Here is a 17,948-nt window from a genome sequence, read left to right on the forward strand (position 1 = left end):
ATATAATGGCGAATCAAGTTGAGTGAGCTTTTTTGAGGTTCTTTCCGAAGAAGAAAGTTCATACCACAGGGGGAACAAGCAAAAAAGCGTAAGGAATCTATCTGGAATGGATCCTAAGACAAAGAACCGTTTTCACAGAAGTAGTAGTGCTCCACAATCAAAAGACTCTGTACAAATATAATAATCACCAAGTAGTCTTCATAAAAGGCAAAGGTATCTTCTAGATACATCCACGATTCCTTTTTTTTTTTTAATCCCCTAAAGTCATCATCCAAGTCTCAGAAATTCAAATAAAAAAGAAACTCAGACTCAGGAATTACTGGTTGTTGGAGATTATTACTCATGGAAATCAATTAGATAAAAGGACAAACAATGATTTTTAGAAAGAGATGGAGAGAAAAAACACTGACCATTGTTTTGTTTGTGAGAGACAGGACAGGACAGGAAGCCATCGTGTGATAATAATTGATCGCCTTCTCCGACCACTGAGGAGCTTTCTCTCTTGATGATCCCAGAGGTGGGCCCCACTACCCTTCTAATAATAATTGGGCCTCCCAATTTGGAAACCCATTATTAGTTCTTATGGGCTCTGCGTGAACCAAAATACACTCTGATTGTCTTTTAACACATCAGCTTCTTCTTCTATTTGACCTCATCTCTCATCAATGGGAAATTTAGAGGAATTGAAATAAAAGACTGAATGATGGAACTGGTGTTGGTTCCTTTTTCTCAGATAAACTCTCTCAATGTCAAACAGAACAAGTACCAGAAACTAAACTCCCCCACACACCAATGCCACAGCATAAAAAACAACAACAACATGATGTTTTCTTGTCCTCCTCACCTTTGCTTTAGTCATTTATCCCCCTCCTCCTCCTCTTCATCCTCTTCCTCCTCATCGCTATGGCCAGAATGATTCTTCAAGTCCCTTTCTCTCAGCTCCTGCTCCCTCCGCTTCATCCTCTTAGCAACCCTACTCTCATAATCTTTCTGTACTTTTTCCATTATTGTGTTGAATCCTGGTAGTGTCTTCTCCAGCTTCTCCCCCACTCGCACACTCAGGTTGTAGTATATCCTAAACAATCTCTGCAGAACAATAATAATGAAAAAATATTTGAATCAATTTTTCTCACTAAGATACATACAAAATGCCCAAACCACAAGAGATGATGAGAAGAAAACTTACCCTGACATTCCTGTTCCATTCTCTGATGTAAGGAGGACCCGTTGTGTAGGTACCAAGTGGCTTACGGTACCATTCTCCCCCATAGCTTATCTGATCCATTGCTTGCTCTACGCTTATCACTTCCCATGGCCTCAACCCTGGTATTACTTTCGCCAACTCTTGCCTAACAACAATCAAGAGAGTGTCATGCAACTCAAATCCAAATTACGACGAGTGTCTTTGTGGAATGAATCAAAAAATTACCTTAGCTGTTTGGGGATGAACTTGTTGGGCATGTGATCAGATTCGAGGACGGTTGTTAGTTCAGAGCCACTGGCCCAAAGAAAGAGAGCATGGCTGGGAGTTCTGAGTCCAGGCCAAACACCATCGTTAGCTTCCATAACTGCCATGTCGCGTTTCTTGCTCTCAATAGCTTCTTTCTGAAGCTGCTTGTATGTTTTGGGCTCTCTTCCCTTTAGAGGAACCCATGGCGGTATTCCCTTTTGGAGTTTGTGTAGGAAAGCTGTTGCCGCTGCACCAAGCCTCACTGCCAAAACAAAACAAAATACACATATATTCAACAAACTTCAATAGAAAAACTCGTGTCTGAGGGTCTCAAAATGATCCCATATACAGACCTTCCCAAGTGGCAATAGCAGGTTCCAAACCGTAAACCATGTGAATAGGGGCCCACTCATCCATGTCCTCGCCCCAAATGAAAGTATCTCTGTCAATGATTCCAGCTCCATAAGCTGTCTTAAGGGTAATAAGCTCGCATGGGCCTCTTGAACGGCCAAGTCGGTCCTTGTACCACCAACCACCCGTCTTCATTATGACTAATCACAGAGAGAGCAAACAAAAGTGCTTATAATCACACGCATCAAAGGAAAAAAGAAAACCACTTTCATTATATTCCAGCAATTCAACAACACTGCAACATGCGCAAGCTTGGATTTTTAACGCACATGATAAACAGATTAAAAGGCAGAAGAATATCATCAAGTGAAGAAGTTTTGTGATCAAACAAAAGGTTATGGTAGAACTCAAAGCCTCCAACAACAAGAGCTTGGAATCCCATAGCCATCACTAGATCATAACCAAGGATTACAATAGCACCAACTAGTATCCTAACTCATAAACACAGAAGAATCTACAACATGAAAGTGAAGGAAGGAAGGAAGGAAGGAAGGGGGGGAGTTACAGTCATAGTAGCGCTTCTCGAGGCGTTTGTAACCAATAGCCTGAGCAACGTCAATGGGTCGACCCGGCGGGTAAGGCCTCTGGCGGAATCCCCAGAGGCCGAAGAGGAACTGCTTCATGAAATCCCAAAACTTATCATCACTCTCTTCCTTGGTCTTAATGGCCTTCCTCGGCATAGGCCTCCCGTCGAGCCCCGGCACGTGGGGCACGGCTCTCCACAAGTCCCTGTCTTCTCTCCGATACGGAGTGTCGTTCTCCTCCAGCTCCATCTTGTTCATGTCGTCCGCTATCTCCTCCGCGCGCGCCATGAACTGGACCACGGGACTCGTTCGGAACCTCTCCCACCATTTCTCCTCGGCCTCGACCTCCTGTGGGCTGGGGTTCTCCTTGTTGTCGAAGAGAGGGTCCTCCTTGAGAATCTTATCCACTTCGGGGGCGTGCCTGTAGTCGGGTCTGTTCTCGCACTCCCACAGGAACTGCTCCGCCATTTTCTTATACATCCCTGCCTCCTCCCTTTCTTCTGGCTCTGCCTTCTTCTTCTTTAAGAACTTTGGAAGCCCAATCGATGCGAACTTGGGGGGAGACTGCGACTTTGGGAACAAGGATTCAGCGAAGTTGATTGATGGAACTGGGTTCGGTGGTTTCTCGAACCAGTTCTGAAATGGATTGAAGTTCATTGACGACATTCTTACTCCTACAACTCTCTAGAAGAAACAAAATAAGGGTTTAGGAGGAGCCCCCTTTTTATCGGATGAGTGAGTAAATAAATAAGCTCAGGTGGAGATTGGATTTGGATTAGATGTAGATGATGAACAAGTGACAAAAACTATCACGCCGTTTTGCAATTTTATTAAATAACTACTTGCCGTTTTACAACCAAGCCAAACACCGGCACAATAAACGTTATAACGTCAAAACGCCCAAGCTTAGAAGATTGGATGCCTTGTACTACAATTACATCAACGAATCTTTAGACAACAGCCTTTATGCTTTGCTTGTTTATTGCGCGACTCAACGAATTAACCCAAACACAGAGTCAATCAAACACCTCTTGTTTCCACCAATGGCATCATATGTCAGGTTCTGCATCACAATCTTTTTCTGCTTCTTCTTATCTCTGTCTTCAAGCCAGAAAGTCACCTTGAGTCTCTACTACGAAGCTCTATGCCCCTTCTGTGCAGATTTCATTGTTAACCACTTGCCTCAGATCTTCCAAAACGGCTTAATATCATCCATTGATCTCCACCTCGTTCCATGGGGCAACACCCTTTTCAAACCAGATGGCACCATTCTCTGCCAGGTCTCTTCTTGCTCTTGCATTTGTAGTATTAGTATATAAGGTTAGGATGCAGCATTTGATTAATGCTCTCTGTTTTTCTAGCACGGGGAAGCTGAGTGTGCGCTCAATGCAATTCATGTCTGTGCAATTGACGCATACCCTGATGTTGTAAGTCTCTCTTAAAATTTGTAAGGTTACCGTAGAGTCTCCATATAAAAAGGCTTGTCTGTTAATCATCGTTGGTCATGCACAATTGCAGATGAAGCATGTTGGATACATCTACTGTACGGAACGACTGGTCTTGGAAAACAAGCTCGAACAATGGGCTGATTGTTTCGAATTGGTTGGTTTGAGCAGAGCAGCCCTTGATTGCTACATCAGTGGGTACGGACACCAGGTAATTCCTCTTCACAGCATCAGATAGAACAGGAAATTTTTAAACAAATATGACATTTTATGTGCACAGCTTGAACTGAAGTATGCTGAAGAAACCTCGGAGCTTAATCCACCACATACATTTGTGCCATGGGTGGTTGTGAACAACCAACCACTTCAAGAGGTTAGTGATAGCATTCAAGATCAAAGGAGAAATAATGTTTTTTTCAAACTTTGTGGTTGGTCTTTGGTGAACAGAACTACCAGAACTTTGTAATGTATGTATGCAATGCTTATGGAAGCAACCAGTTGCCAGAAGCGTGCAGGAACCTCAACCATTCGGTGGAGACACAAAGCACACTTAATAGTTCAGTAGAGAAGCTAAGTTATAGTCACCAAGTTTGCTATGCCAGTCAATAACATTTTGAATCCGAAAACCATAGAATCTTTATCTAGGACAAATAAGATTTTACCCTTCAAAAATATGCTCCACTATATAATTTTCTTCTACAACGTTGTAACTGATTTGCAAAAATCTGCACTACAACATTATAATATACAAATACCACGATGTTTTGTAAGAAAGCAGAGGCCCTAACAAAGTCAACCTTCACAACGACTTTTGCTTACCAGTCTGAATCAACAACGAAAAACTCGGAAGATCTCTCACCAGATGCTTATTCAATTATTATACATACTATTAAACAATTACATGTGGGTAATATAAGAGGCTCATTTGATATTTGTATAATTTATGTCTAGCCATGTGTAATATAAGAGGAAAACCGTACAAGATTACAGTCGTGTTACTATTACTATAAACTCGGAATCATTTAATCCCCCTGATCTTTTATTATAGTTTAAGTCACATAATGTCAAAGTCCAAATGACTTCTTTTTCCCTCAAAACAAATTAAAACTAAGGAGATTCAAAGTAAAACTTGGACTTTTTCAAAGTCAGCCCTATAATTGGACTTTAGAAATTACAAACTAAGCATCCTAAAACGTTTTCTCGTATAATTAATCTTATAAAAAACCACTGAACGTTTGGAACTTATTGTTTGTCTCTTTTCTTTTTTTTTTTCATCTTCATCAAAGTCATCATTGAATCTGTAAGAGAATGGTACCAACTCTCTTGTATCCTTATTAGAAGCATCTTTTGTTGTCATCTTCTTTTTCGAAAGCCCATTATCTTCCCTTTTCCCACCAAAACTCATACTCAATCTTTTTGGTCAGCACTCTCTTGATCATTTATGGGCAAAGCAAGATCCATGGTCTCACTCTTCTTCTTGGTGATCTTCCTTGTTCGAGCTCAGAGATCAACGGCAGAGTCGACTACAGAGTTCATTTTCCAAGGTTTCAAAGGAAACCAATCAGATATTCAGTTACAAGGAGATTCAACAATCACGCCCAACGGACTATTGAGGCTTACCGATCGAAACTCAAACCTTGCAGGTACAGCTTTCTACCACAAACCGGTGAGATTGCTGGACAGTAATTCGTCGGTTCGCTCCTTTAGCACATCTTTCGTGTTTGTCATCATACCTTCAAGCTCAGACAACGGAGGTTTCGGCTTCACCTTCACACTATCTCCAACCCCAAACAGGACAGACGCGGAATCCGCACAGTACTTGGGGCTTCTCAACGAAAGAAACGATGGTGATCCGAGCAATCACGTTTTTGCAGTGGAGTTCGACACGGTACATGGATTCAAAGACGACACAAACCGAATAGGCAACCACATCGGTCTAAATTTCAACAGTCTCTCTTCAGAAGTCCAAGAACCTGTGGCTTACTTCAACAAAGATGGCAAGAAAGAAGATTTCCAACTTGCGAGCGGCGAGCCAATCCAAGTCTTTTTGGATTACGACGGACCAACCGAAACACTAAATCTAACTGTTTACCCAACCAGACTGGGATCTAAGCCCAGAACTCCTATGATCTCACAACAACATGTCCCTAAACTGTTACAAGTAGTGCAAGAAGAAATGTTCGTAGGATTCACTGCAGCCACGGGGAGGGATCAGTCGAGTGCACACTACGTGATGGGATGGAGCTTCTCAAGCGGAGGAGACCGTCCGGTTGCAGCTACGTTGAATCCCTCGGAGCTTCCTCCTTCGCCTCCAAATAGGGCGAAGAAGAGAGGTTACAGTGGGAAGGTCATCGCCCTAATCGTAGCTTTATCGACTGTTATATCGATCATGTTCCTCTTATTTGTAATCTTCATGTTATACAAAAGGAGATTGCAGCAAGAGGAGATCCTCGAGGATTGGGAAGTCGATCATCCTCACCGATTTCGATACAAAGATCTGTATGCGGCTACGGATGGATTCAAGGAGAACAGGATTATAGGAAGCGGAGGATTCGGAACTGTTTACAGAGGAAGCAGCATCAAAACCAAATCATCTTCTTCTTCCGATCAAATCATCGCAGTGAAGAAGATAACTCCGAATAGCATGCAAGGTGTTCGAGAGTTTGTGGCAGAGATAGAGAGTTTAGGGCGTTTGAGGCATAAGAATGTGGTCAACCTCCAAGGATGGTGCAAACAAGGAAACGACCTCTTGCTGGTTTACGACTACATCCCCAACGGATGCTTGGACTCGCTGCTCTACAGCAAACCCAGACGAAGCGGCGCCGTTTTGTCGTGGAACGCGCGTTTTCAGATCGCTAAAGGAATCGCGGCTGGGCTGCTGTATCTCCACGAAGAATGGGAAAAGATTGTGATTCACAGAGACGTCAAACCCAGCAACGTTCTCATCGACGCTGACATGAACCCTAGACTTGGAGATTTCGGGCTCGCCAGGCTTCACGAGCGAGGATCGCTGCAGCACACCACCGTAGTCGTCGGCACGATTGGGTATATGGCGCCGGAGCTCACACGCAACGGAAACTCCTCGTCGGCTTCCGACGTTTTCGCTTTCGGCGTTTTGCTGTTAGAGATCGTCTCCGGGAGAAAACCGACGGATTCTGGTAGCTTCTTCTTGGGAGATTGGGTGATGGAGCTACAAGTGAGCGGTGAGATCCTCGGTGCGGTCGATCTTAGACTCGGATCTGGTTTCGACGAAGAGGAGGCAAGGCTTGCTCTCGCCGTCGGTTTGCTCTGTTGCCACCCCAAAATGGGATATCGTCCGACGATGGGAATGGTGCACAAGTATCTCAACAGAGACGAGGATGTACCTGAGGTTGAGGTTGAGGAGTATTCACATTCTTCAAGAAGAAGCGTTTCAAGGTCCAAGTACTACGGAGGAGGATACGTTTCATCGTTTGATAGGGTTTCGAGCTCATCTCTCACCAGAATTTCCTCAAGTTCGTTTATCAGTGCTAGATAGTAACTCTTTTTTTTCTTTCTCAAAGATTGTAACTCATTTAACTCTTTTTTTTTTTTTTGTCACTGTCACAGATAGTAACTCATTTATCAAGTGCTAGATAGTAACTTTTTTTTGTGTGTGCACTGTTTCATTAAACTAATTGAAGTTTTATCATCTTCGCAATATGTTTGTTATACATCCGATTATCTTTGTCGAACAATTGTAATATATTAGTTATTTAATTTTCTATGCAATCGTCTATAAAGCAATATGATTAAGGGCCTGACTGGTTCAAACGCAGCGGTTGCGGTTGCGGTTGCGGGAGTTTGTGGATGCGGGCGGTTGCGGTTTCTAGCGGTTTTAAGAGATTTGTACGACTGGTACTGCGGTTAAAAATTGGTGCGTTTGCGGGTGACTTATGACTGGTTAACTACCAAATGCGGTAACAGTCAAATAATAAATTAACAATATTTACATTTAATATAATTATAAAAATATCAAAAATCATAAAATTATAATAAATATAAAATTTATATTTAGAAAGTTATAATTTTAATTTTTGAAAATTTATTGAAATTGTTTTTATTATAAAATTTTATAATATTAATTAAAATAAAATAGATATATTTTAATATTTTCATAATTTCAATTTTAAATTTTTTATTAAATATTTTTTCTTTGTATATATATTGTTTAAAAAAAAAAGAAAAAAATTTTACCCTCCCGCAACCGCCCGCAACCGCAAACGCTAGCTGGAGCCAGCTTTTGAATTTATGAGATTCGGAGCGGTTTGAAGCGGTTTAAGGCGATTTGAGTGATTGTTGCAAACCGCCGACAACCGCTACCGACCGCAAAAGCTGCGTTTGCGGGTGGTAGCGGGAAAACCAATCGCCACCTAAAACTCTTATATAAACGTTGAATTTGTCAAAGTCAGCCTATAATGGTTGCGTTTGGACCATTTTGTAATAACAAAGTCCAGTCAATAAGACCAAACAATCAATGTATTATTTATTTCTTTATAAAAACTCTAAATAGTGCCGACATAAAGAAAAAAGACATCCTAAAATATGTGAATTTTCCAAGTTATCGTTAGTGCTAATATTACAGATTATTATTAAAGATTTAAGTATTTACTTATGATTTTATTAATTTACAAACACGCAAACATATATATATGGATGACAAACCAATTACGTATTTCTTCTATTTTTAATCTCTTAAACCCTTTATTTAACGTAATTGGTTTAGTTTATTGAAATATATCAATTAAATTTTAATAACTGGGTATGATTCTTATAATTAACTGAAAGTGAATAATTTTGGTCGAAGTGGAATATTAGTAGTTGAGTTTTCAATTTTCACAAAACATTGTGCAAAATTTCAATATTTAGAGATGTGAACACACCTAGTTAGAAAAATAAGAAGATTCTTCTTCTTCTGTTTTTGTGGTGTGTATTTTTTCTTATTCTTTGACTCGGCTACTTCAGAGAACCTCATATCCGTAAGTAAAAATCAAACTCTCCTGCTAATAAAGAAACAGTTCTAAGCTAGAAATCTTAAAAAAGTATCTCTTCCTACCTCATTCTTTTAACTCGCCCACGCATGGACACTGCAAGAAAACTCACGGTCTTATTAGCCTCACTTTTATTCAGTCTTTTCCTTATTCCAAGCGTCCCCGTTCGAGCAACCAGAGAGTTTACTTTCCGAGGTTTTAAAGGAAACGAATCAGAGATTCGTATTGCAGGAGAAGCTGTTGTGATCAAACCAGACGGGTTACTGAGACTCACTAACCGAGCCTCAAACGTAACCGGAACAGCTTTCTACCACAAACCGGTGAGATTGCTAGAGACCAACAGAAACGCCACCAGGGTTGGTTCTTTCAGCACTCGTTTCGTCTTTGTTATAATCCCTTCCAGCTCTAGCAGTGGAGGCTTTGGCTTCACGTTCACGCTATCTCCAACCCCTAATCGTCCCAATGCTGGGTCCGCCCAGTACTTGGGAGTTCTCAACAGAGAGAACAATGGTGACCCGAGGAATCACGTTTTCGCAGTGGAATTCGACACGGTTCAAGGATCCGGCGACGACACTGACAGAATCGGAAACGACATCGGTCTTAATTTCAACAACCGAACATCTGATTTCCAAGAGCCGGTGGTGTACTACCAGAACGATGATCCAAACAAACGAGAAGATTTCGAGCTGGAGAGTGGCAATCCGATTCAAGCTCTTCTGAATTACGATGGAGCAACACAAACGCTAAACGTCACCGTATATCCAGCGAAACTGGGGTTTAAACCCACTAAACCATTGATCTCACGACAGATTCCAAAACTGCTGGATGTCGTGCAAGAAGAAATGTACGTGGGATTCACAGCAGCCACAGGAAAAGGAGATCAGTCGAGTGATCATTACCTAATGGGTTGGAGTTTCTCAAGCGTGGGAGAGAACCCCATTGCAGCTACGCTAGACCTCTCGGAGCTTCCTCCTCCGCCTCGAAACACGGCCACCAAGAGAGGCTTCAATTCTCAGATCACCGTTTTGATAGTGGCTTTATCGGCCGTTATGGTAATCATGCTTGTGTTGCTCTTCTTCTTCGTCATGTACAAGAAGCGACTGCGGCAAGAAGAGACTCTGGAAGACTGGGAAATCGATCATCCTCGCAGATTCAGATACAGAGATCTCTACGTAGCCACCGACGGATTCAAGGAGGCGGGGATCATCGGAACCGGAGGTTTCGGAACGGTTTTCAAAGGAAAACTCGCCAACTCGGATGATCTCATCGCCGTGAAGAAGATCATTCCAAATAGCAGGCAAGGTGTTAGAGAATTTATGGCGGAGATCGAGAGTCTAGGGCGCGTGAGGCATAGGAACCTCGTGAATCTCCAAGGATGGTGCAAACACAGAACCGATCTTCTGCTGATTTACGATTACATCCCCAACGGAAGCTTGGACTCTCTCCTCTACAGTGTTCCGCGGAGAAGCGGCGCCGTTTTGCCTTGGAACGCGCGTTTCGAGATCGCCAAAGGAATCGCGTCGGGTTTGTTGTATCTCCACGAAGAGTGGGAACAGATCGTGGTTCACAGAGACGTGAAGCCAAGCAACGTTCTGATCGAGTCCAACATGAACCCCAGACTGGGAGATTTCGGACTAGCGAGGCTTTACGAACGAGGATCGCTGACAGAGACGACGGGACTCGTCGGTACGATCGGGTATGTGGCGCCTGAGCTAGCCCGCAACGGCAAACCCTCGTCTGCGTCTGACGCTTTCGCGTTTGGCGTTCTTCTCTTGGAGATCGTCTGCGGGAGAAAGCCAACGGATTCCGGTTCCTTCTTCTTAGTCGATTGGGTTATGGGACTGCACGCGCGCGGTGAGATTCTCTGTGCGATCGATCCAAGACTTGGCTCTGATTACGACGGCGGAGAAGCAAGGGTCGTTCTCGCCGTGGGTTTGCTGTGTTGCCACCAAAATCCGGCGTCACGGCCGTCGATGAGAGGGGTGCTTAGGTTTCTAAACGGAGAGGAGGAAGTTGCTGAGATTGATGGTGACTGGGGGTATTCAAAGTCATCACGAAGCGATTTTGGATCGAAATTTGTAGGATATGTTCCATCGTCGAGCTCAATATCTTCTTCTTCGTTCGTCACCAGGATCACTTCTACATCTCGTGTTACTAGTGGTGGATAGATACCACTGTACACTCGCTTCCATAATGTTTTGTTTTTTTTTTCCTTGATTAAATTTCAGTTTTTCCCTTTCATCAATCTGAACAGATAGATCATCTCAGAGTTATGTAATCAGCTCTATCAGTAAACTCAAAAGATGCAGGTTTACCTAAACCGAAAGGATCACAGCCTGTCTGTGGTTCGCTATTTAACCCACTGATTGAACGGCTGAGCAGAAGATTTAAAATCCATTTTTTCATATCTGATTTAAAATAACAAGAGGAGGTTGTCATAATACAAATAACAAATTGCCAAATTCAAATCAGAGACTGCAGAAAAACTGAAAAGAAACCCCCCCCCCCCCCCCCCCCCCAAAGAAACATAAATTTTATTTACAAAAATATAGAGATTAGAAATGCTTATGTGCAGAAGAAGATGAGACAAGCTAATTAAAGAGAGAGAGGCAGGATGTTCAGCGAGGAACAGGAGAGTAAGGAACAAGAGTTGGGTGGTCACGAGCAACGAGAGGCAGTTTGTCAATGTACATTAATAGCCTCTTCGCATTCTCCTTGTATATCTCCGGTAACTCCACAGTCTCTCTGCTCGAAGTGTAAACCCATAGATCCCCAGAATTCACTCTTTTCAAGCTCCCTCGACAGAACGGGCACGACTGTGACCTCAAACGCCTGTTTCAAACACCAACATATTGATCTATTGCAACCAAGGCTATTGAGGTGTGAAGAAACTGAGTGAGTGAGGAAGCAATTCTCACCAGTCTCGGTAGCAATTTATACACATGGAATGATTGCAAGTAGGAAGAACAACTTTATTGCGAATCTCCAAGCAAATGCCACACTCTTCCTCCCTCTCCAAATCCACCTCCGACATCTTTCCTTTCTCTGTTCTCCGGTATCTTTTGTCGCATATCTCCTTTTGTTTCCTTTCTTCTACATCGTTTATCCCTCCGTGAAGTTGCAATAGCGAAGGAAACAACACATCTACAACATATCCAATGGAACATTGTTATTATTTATTGGACCAACTTCCTAATCAAATACACCAACTAATATTTTACCGTAGAACTCTTTGATACTAGCTTTCCGTTCATGAAGCGACATTGTGGTCTTCCCATCAACATATGCCTATCAAAAAATAAAACAGAGAATATCACATATCAAGTCTAGAGGATCAAGGTCCGAGATATACTAAAAAAGGATAAGTACCTTATAAATAAGGATTCTAAGCAAACCCAAAGAGGCAGCGAAATGACAATCAGTCCACTGAACAAGAAAGAGAAAGAGGTGAGCCGCGGGGCTGTATGACAGTCTCATCTGAACGAACCCGCCATCATTCTCCTCTGGATACTCAGATGCCCTTCAAAAAAGATAGAGAGAGAGAGAAAACAAAAAGATATCAGAATGTTTGTGACTCCATGATAGGGGGGGGGGATTAAAATAAGATAACAATACAATTATTCACAAGTCTTATCTAGTAAACCAAAAATAATTGACCGGTTTGAGGAAGGAGTGGTGGCGTCTGAGACTAGCTAAAGGAATAAATTGACATTTTAAAGAGCTCGCGTAAACGCAAAGTCCCAAGATTCATTCTGACATCAGCAAGCAAGCAAGCAAACCCCATCAGACAACAGAGATTCAAACAAGTATCCAGACTGAATAAGAATCTGGAAACTTCGATAAAATTCTAAGCAAGGTTGTGAAAACAGTTTGATCTATGACTCAAAAACCAGAATAGAGTAGGCAAGAGACATCAATCAAAAAGCGAAAAAGAACACGATCAGATTCCATCGGGAAACAAAAAAGAAAACTTAAAACTCTTGCGTGTATTATTAACCAGAGAGAGAGAGAGAGAGAGGTTTACAGGGTGTTGGCGAACTGGATATCAGCTTCGAGAGCTTTGAGTGAATCCTTGAACGACTTTCTCATTCTTTTTTCCCTTTTCTTCACTCCTCGACGAGACGATCTAACATAAACCAGAGCTTCCAAGACAAAACAAAACCCTCCCTCGTCCCTTCTTTTTTTTTTTAATCTTTGAGATCAAACTATACCGACACACGCCTAAAATATCGCAAACCCTAACTGCTCTATTAGATTCTCTCTCCCATTCCCATGGATGATCTTTTTTCTTTTTTTCTGGAGATTTATACTCACTCAACCGAGGAGGTAGCGACAGGGAAAGAGAAAGAGAAAGTAAGTTTGCTTAAATTCGCGTAGAGCACACGTAATCAAAGATCACACAATATTTAACATAACTAAAGTGAATGAGCGTCTAAAGTAAAGGCTTTTTTTTTTTGTTCTACAAGGAACTGGAACAAATTATTAAAACAATAGACATTAATTGTGGAATTATCCAAATTACCATAAAACCATACCTTGGGCTCCACTTAACAAGGACGAGAGATAATATTGTTTATTTAACTGAGAGAAAGAAAAACCAATTGAGTGACGGGACGTGTGTCACTGCTTCAGGCGGCGGTGTGTGCAACTGTGCGCCTTGTAGAGATACGTGACCGACATGTGTCTGCGTGTCAGTGGGGACCACATCAACACCAACGTGTCGCAATATAAGCGTATGAACTAGCTTTTTAACGTGTTTCGGACAGAATACCAGTCTTTAATGCAAATACATAAACCTTTAAGGATTTGTTTATGAAATATTTGCATGCTTGGATCTCGTAAGGCCTCGTAATTTGCTTACTAATTTGGCTTTTATGATACGTATATGACCTACGTGTGCTTTTACAATTAATGGATGTGGGTAAAAGGATCAAACAATTATAGGTCATTTCGTGACATGATTTGTTATCATTATTAGACAAATTGAATTAATAGCGATAATGACTCACCGCTAATTCTACTTCTCGATGAAGAGGCCAGAAATGGATCAATTCTTTCTTTTTGAGCCCTCCTCACAAAGATAGCAAACTGAATCAGCAAATAAATTAGTAAACTAAAATATAACTCCCATATAAAATATAAAATATAAAAATTAGGCTAAGATATTAGTAGAACTATAATTTTTTAACTTTGCTAAGATAAAAACACATATCTATCAGCTATAAAATCGTCTGTAATATTTCTCATATTTTATAATAATATAATTATCTAGGGTTTAAAAACATAAATTTTGATTCTGTTATATTGTTTATACGCAAATCAAATTATACAAAAAAAGTTGTTTTCTTTGTTTTTAATAAAGGAAGGCCCACGTCCTCTAAATTATAACAAAAATAAACAAAGGGGGTGACGATTCAAGTACAAACAAAACAGGGCATAATCACAATCATACTCTATCATTGGTCTCAAACCTCACCATTTGTCCCACTATCCACACTAACTTATTTTAAGATATTATACTATTTTACTCTTAATCTATATGGATCATGTCTTACAAGTTGCCATACAATTCCTGATATATCCTAACTGTTAGTTGTACCAAACTTTGATATTCATCTACATTCAATTGACGCCTAAGGTATAGTAACAAAAATTACTCCACGTTCGAATTGACAGTGTTTGGTAGTATTATTTACCTCAGTATCAGTTTCTTTTGTTCAAGAGATTGATTGCTCCTTGGAAAAAAAATCGAATGTCAGAGAGGGATGGACTCCAAGTCGATGAGGATGTGGTTGGGAATCTTCAAGTTAGATTCACCTAAGTTCCATCCGGCAGTATCCAATTTGAACAAGAAATCATCAAACTTGTTCTCCATCTCCGACAAGCTTTGCTTCAGCCAATGGAACACACTATCCTTGTTTTTCAAGCTTTCTTCCATGTTCTCGTATAACCAATATGCTTGCCAAAGACATCTCAACACGTCTCTGCTTGTCGCATTCACCTGCATTATTAGTTTAACAGAGATCAAGTAAAAGGAAGAAGGAGTGTGTAGAATACTAAAATAACCCACAAATTATGTTAAGGAAGATAGTTTTAAACAAGAAATGATAAAAGAGTAAAACGGGTCGCGAGATAATAAGACTATAAGAGCATGTAACCCTGGATGGATAAGACATAAAATAATAAAATGTTGCCCCCAAAGATACCCAAGAGTACTCTCTCACAAGTCTAGAAGCTTTGTTCCCTCGATTAAGCCGATATTACTGAAAAATAACTCCCTATTTCGTATGCTTCTCCAGTAACGTATTCTAATTATAAGAAGCAAAGTCTAAATCAACTCATGATCTCTTCTAAGTCCTAACCTGATATGCTACATAACCCACCAGTGAATCTCTATCAGGTTACTCGAGAGACAAACAAGAGAGCAATGCTTTCTGAGTTCTTTTCTCACAGTGCAAGTAGGAATTATGATCGAGTAGATTTTTTTTAATAGGGCCACACACATACCTTAAAGGATACAGAAAATTCGGTATCCTTGTTCAACTTATTCAACGTAAGAATATATTTCTCCTTTGTGTATATCTTAAGGAGTGCTTTAACCTGGAAGTCAATGTTTCAAATATAAGATCCTCTCACGAGTAAAGATAGATGGGCGTAGTTCAAATGGAAGAAGAAGATCACCTTAAAAACAGACTTCTCCAAACCAGATACTTCTTCAAGAGAAACACCAAAGATGATCCGAGGTTTCATGAATCTCTGCCATACCAAAATGTTTTCTCGCTTGTTGCACTCAACATACCCTGTCAAGAGACAAAGATGGGTCTTACTTCGAGGTTGAGTAATAAGCTAGAAAAAAAAAGAAGGAACATTCTAACCTGGTACAACAGAGTGCATAACATGAGACTGTATTAGGATACGAGCACGCTTAAGATTTATCTGGAAATATTTCAAATCATAAGTATTATTCAATTTATCCGGGTTTTCTTCTCATATTAAAGAACAAATTTGTAAGAAAATCCATGTGAGAACTCGTACTGTGTCAAACCGTAGGACTGCAAGCGACTGGTAACGTAGCCATAGATGAACAAGTCTTATGCTCGTCCATGTAAGTGACACAAAGGGAAATGACTTTACAAGGCCGGGTGTGTCCTGCATCAAAGATTACAACAAATGCTCAAACATAAAACCAGTAAAATTTTAACAAGAATCCAATTGGGACTTGTAATGAATAGATTTGAAGGAAAGAACATACAATGATAAGAATGCCTAAACCAAGACCAATTAGCTGGGCACCAACTTCCCACACTTCCTCCTAAAATGTTGAACAAGAATCAGAGAAGATAACACATACTTCATGCTCGTATTTAGGTTTTGACTGACTGGCATTACCTTGGCTGCTACCTCTCCAAGATTTCCTGAGATAGCAAAATGATTCTGTATGACCCTGAATGAAGGGTCTCTCAATCCTCTAGCCACGGCCTATTTCAAATAAAAATATTAGTACGTGCACTCTATCAAGCTGACGTGAATTATTGATTAATACTAAATATAAATGAAAGATTTGCAGGGGGCAGGAAAAGGGAACAACCTTGGCAAGATTTCCTGTGGATGCTAAAAGTAGGAACTGGGATGGGTATAGTTGTGTGGCCAGATCAAAGAAACTGCAAAACAAAAGGAAACGCAATCAGATGCTATATACATTGTTAATGGCTCACCACCAAGAGCTGAAGTTCTATAATACAAACCTTCCAGCACTGCCAATAAAATCAGCATACATGCGCCATTGCTTAGGATCATCGTCAAAAAGACTACCAAAGCGTCCACCTGGAAAAATACCCTTGTTACTGAAGAGGTTCTTAGATAACACCATGAACATTGATTAGTCTTCCCCATGGTTTCCCTACCAATAAGAAGACGGCCAAGAGCTCCAATGCCATCCTTGGATACCCATCTGCAGTAGAGACAAAACCATAAGAGCCAAAACAAAACAACGTGAGATAGGAGGGGCATAAAAGAAAACCTGATGGCAGCAGCAGAAGCAGCAGCAGTAGCGGCAGGAGAAGATCCAGAGAAAGAGCCAACGCCAACAGCCTTCATAAAGAAAAAAGGTTGTCTAGAAAAGGAATAAAGTGAGAATAAGAAGAAGGCAAGGGAGAGAAGAGAGATGAGATGCCTTGAGAAGACTAGAGGTGACTAAGACATTACACATCCAGCCGGTAACATTGGTAGGGAACTGCCAGAGCATGTAGTCCAAGTAATCATCTGAAACAGACCCTGTCATTTTTCACAAGTGATTAATTAAACTCACTGAACCTACATACATACATACATACATCATTCATTAATAATAATAATAATAGAGGATGATCAAGTCAAGCAAGGGTACCAGGAAAGCCGGTGGGAAAAACAAAATCCTTGACGACATCAGGAACCCAAACCGTATTCGTTTCTGAGGAATTTGAATTAGTATCAGGCTTAGGCTCACGCTCCTCTAGAAAGCCTTGTAAAGGCGAGTCATCATCATCTAGCAAATATCTGCACACCAAACAAGTCAGTTTAAAATCTTGGGGGAAAGCATTGAAGGCGGAGGACCTTTTCGAAGTTCCATTCCCGTATCTCTCCACCACAATCGAAACTACTCCTTCAACTCTAACACTTAAAAGAAGAAACAATCATCAGCCGGAGCAATCAAAAGAGGCAAAAATGGAATGGCACTTGTCACCTCTTATCATCGGTGCCTTCTTCTTCTGATGACTGAGCACAGCGGCACCGCAAGTAGTGCTCCTCCACACGCCGTCGTTTCGGCTTACTGGACGACGTTGTTCGAGTTCGGGGAATGTGAAGAGGCAACGGCAATCGTAACGTACAGTGCATGACGATTATTTGATTCCAAGGTTCGTTACACGTCTTCCGCTAATCTCCTCTTCTTCTTCCTTCACCCGCACCCATAGATAGAAATCCAGATCCAATTCGGTAAGAGGTCCGGTTTCAAATACCCATCAAACCGATTTTTATTTGATTTATTTGTTAAACCGAATAATTAAAACTTAAGCAATTCCGTATCAAACCGGTTTTTATTTGGTAAACCGAAAAAATTATTCCGGAAGGG

At 41.0% G+C, this 17,948-nt stretch overlaps 6 protein-coding genes across 12 annotated transcripts; 3 read left to right on the forward strand and 3 right to left on the reverse strand.

Annotated features, from left to right (window-relative positions):
- Window positions 1-701: 701 nt before the first annotated feature.
- LOC106427227 (protein TIC 56, chloroplastic) lies at window positions 702-3,139 on the reverse strand. Its single transcript, XM_013867965.3, has 5 exons — window positions 2,367-3,139; window positions 1,804-2,001; window positions 1,430-1,712; window positions 1,187-1,349; window positions 702-1,086 (listed from the first exon to the last, which is right to left on the reverse strand). The coding sequence occupies exons 1-5, from the start codon at window positions 3,049-3,051 to the stop codon at window positions 856-858; spliced, it is 1,560 nt and encodes a 519-aa protein (XP_013723419.2). The 5' UTR covers window positions 3,052-3,139; the 3' UTR covers window positions 702-855.
- Window positions 3,140-3,340: 201 nt separating this feature from the next.
- On the forward strand, window positions 3,341-4,459 carry LOC106427244 (gamma-interferon-responsive lysosomal thiol protein-like). Its single transcript, XM_013867978.3, has 5 exons — window positions 3,341-3,665; window positions 3,747-3,812; window positions 3,904-4,041; window positions 4,111-4,203; window positions 4,278-4,459. The coding sequence occupies exons 1-5, from the start codon at window positions 3,429-3,431 to the stop codon at window positions 4,437-4,439; spliced, it is 696 nt and encodes a 231-aa protein (XP_013723432.1). The 5' UTR covers window positions 3,341-3,428; the 3' UTR covers window positions 4,440-4,459.
- Window positions 4,460-5,114: 655 nt separating this feature from the next.
- LOC106427219 (lectin-domain containing receptor kinase VI.4) lies at window positions 5,115-7,688 on the forward strand. The gene has a single exon (XM_013867957.3). The coding sequence runs from the start codon at window positions 5,272-5,274 to the stop codon at window positions 7,345-7,347; it is 2,076 nt and encodes a 691-aa protein (XP_013723411.2). The 5' UTR covers window positions 5,115-5,271; the 3' UTR covers window positions 7,348-7,688.
- A 1,145-nt stretch (window positions 7,689-8,833) lies between these two features.
- LOC106427255 (L-type lectin-domain containing receptor kinase VI.2-like) lies at window positions 8,834-11,080 on the forward strand. Its single transcript, XM_013867987.3, has one exon. The coding sequence runs from the start codon at window positions 8,929-8,931 to the stop codon at window positions 11,005-11,007; it is 2,079 nt and encodes a 692-aa protein (XP_013723441.2). The 5' UTR covers window positions 8,834-8,928; the 3' UTR covers window positions 11,008-11,080.
- A 140-nt stretch (window positions 11,081-11,220) lies between these two features.
- Window positions 11,221-13,497, reverse strand: BNAA03G00330D (E3 ubiquitin-protein ligase AIRP2). Its single transcript, XM_013868025.3, has 5 exons — window positions 12,864-13,497; window positions 12,209-12,359; window positions 12,061-12,127; window positions 11,758-11,983; window positions 11,221-11,671 (listed from the first exon to the last, which is right to left on the reverse strand). The coding sequence occupies exons 1-5, from the start codon at window positions 12,926-12,928 to the stop codon at window positions 11,458-11,460; spliced, it is 723 nt and encodes a 240-aa protein (XP_013723479.2). The 5' UTR covers window positions 12,929-13,497; the 3' UTR covers window positions 11,221-11,457.
- Window positions 13,319-17,829, reverse strand: LOC106427263 (protein root UVB sensitive 5). 7 transcript variants are annotated; one of them, XR_007328443.1, is made up of 17 exons: window positions 17,562-17,829; window positions 17,432-17,494; window positions 17,226-17,374; window positions 17,013-17,113; window positions 16,860-16,930; window positions 16,744-16,790; window positions 16,585-16,663; window positions 16,428-16,500; window positions 16,229-16,318; window positions 16,092-16,151; window positions 15,875-15,988; window positions 15,715-15,775; window positions 15,521-15,639; window positions 15,347-15,439; window positions 14,536-14,840; window positions 13,849-13,927; window positions 13,319-13,523 (listed from the first exon to the last, which is right to left on the reverse strand). XR_007328443.1 is itself a non-coding variant. In XM_013868001.3 (15 exons), the coding sequence occupies exons 1-15, from the start codon at window positions 17,711-17,713 to the stop codon at window positions 14,595-14,597; spliced, it is 1,518 nt and encodes a 505-aa protein (XP_013723455.2). In that variant the 5' UTR covers window positions 17,714-17,829; the 3' UTR covers window positions 14,218-14,594. The 7 variants fall into 7 exon arrangements, 1 of the variants encoding a protein (XP_013723455.2); XR_007328444.1 differs by lacking the exon at window positions 13,849-13,927; XR_007328446.1 differs by lacking the exon at window positions 17,432-17,494 and having other exon boundaries at window positions 17,562-17,828.
- Between the last annotated feature and the right edge of the window lie 119 nt (window positions 17,830-17,948).

This window comes from Brassica napus, chromosome A3 (genome assembly GCF_020379485.1).
Source record: "Brassica napus cultivar Da-Ae chromosome A3, Da-Ae, whole genome shotgun sequence".
Classification (NCBI taxonomy): Eukaryota; Viridiplantae; Streptophyta; class Magnoliopsida; order Brassicales; family Brassicaceae; genus Brassica; species Brassica napus.

What these genes read in the sequence shown, in the direction of transcription:
- LOC106427255 (XM_013867987.3), top strand. Translation starts at nt 8,929, where the DNA reads ATGGACACTGCAAGAAAACTCACGGTCTTATTAGCCTCACTTTTATTC.
- LOC106427263 (XM_013868001.3), bottom strand. Translation starts at nt 17,713, where the DNA reads ATGCACTGTACGTTACGATTGCCGTTGCCTCTTCACATTCCCCGAACT. An exon ending in TCACCTCTAGTCTTCTCAAG is followed by an intron (nt 16,931 to 17,012) that starts GCATCTCATCTC and finishes TTCTTTATGAAG; the next exon opens with GCTGTTGGCGTTGGCTCTTT. An exon ending in TCTTGGCCGTCTTCTTATTG is followed by an intron (nt 16,664 to 16,743) that starts GTAGGGAAACCA and finishes GTATTTTTCCAG; the next exon opens with GTGGACGCTTTGGTAGTCTT.
- LOC106427244 (XM_013867978.3), top strand. Translation starts at nt 3,429, where the DNA reads ATGGCATCATATGTCAGGTTCTGCATCACAATCTTTTTCTGCTTCTTC. An exon ending in TCAGTGGGTACGGACACCAG is followed by an intron (nt 4,042 to 4,110) that starts GTAATTCCTCTT and finishes TTATGTGCACAG; the next exon opens with CTTGAACTGAAGTATGCTGA. An exon ending in ACAACCAACCACTTCAAGAG is followed by an intron (nt 4,204 to 4,277) that starts GTTAGTGATAGC and finishes TTTGGTGAACAG; the next exon opens with AACTACCAGAACTTTGTAAT.
- LOC106427227 (XM_013867965.3), bottom strand. Translation starts at nt 3,051, where the DNA reads ATGTCGTCAATGAACTTCAATCCATTTCAGAACTGGTTCGAGAAACCA. An exon ending in TGCTATTGCCACTTGGGAAG is followed by an intron (nt 1,713 to 1,803) that starts GTCTGTATATGG and finishes TTGTTTTGGCAG; the next exon opens with TGAGGCTTGGTGCAGCGGCA. An exon ending in TTCATCCCCAAACAGCTAAG is followed by an intron (nt 1,350 to 1,429) that starts GTAATTTTTTGA and finishes GATTGTTGTTAG; the next exon opens with GCAAGAGTTGGCGAAAGTAA.
- BNAA03G00330D (XM_013868025.3), bottom strand. Translation starts at nt 12,928, where the DNA reads ATGAGAAAGTCGTTCAAGGATTCACTCAAAGCTCTCGAAGCTGATATC. An exon ending in TTAGAATCCTTATTTATAAG is followed by an intron (nt 12,128 to 12,208) that starts GTACTTATCCTT and finishes ATTTTTTGATAG; the next exon opens with GCATATGTTGATGGGAAGAC. An exon ending in TAGTATCAAAGAGTTCTACG is followed by an intron (nt 11,984 to 12,060) that starts GTAAAATATTAG and finishes GATATGTTGTAG; the next exon opens with ATGTGTTGTTTCCTTCGCTA.
- LOC106427219 (XM_013867957.3), top strand. Translation starts at nt 5,272, where the DNA reads ATGGGCAAAGCAAGATCCATGGTCTCACTCTTCTTCTTGGTGATCTTC.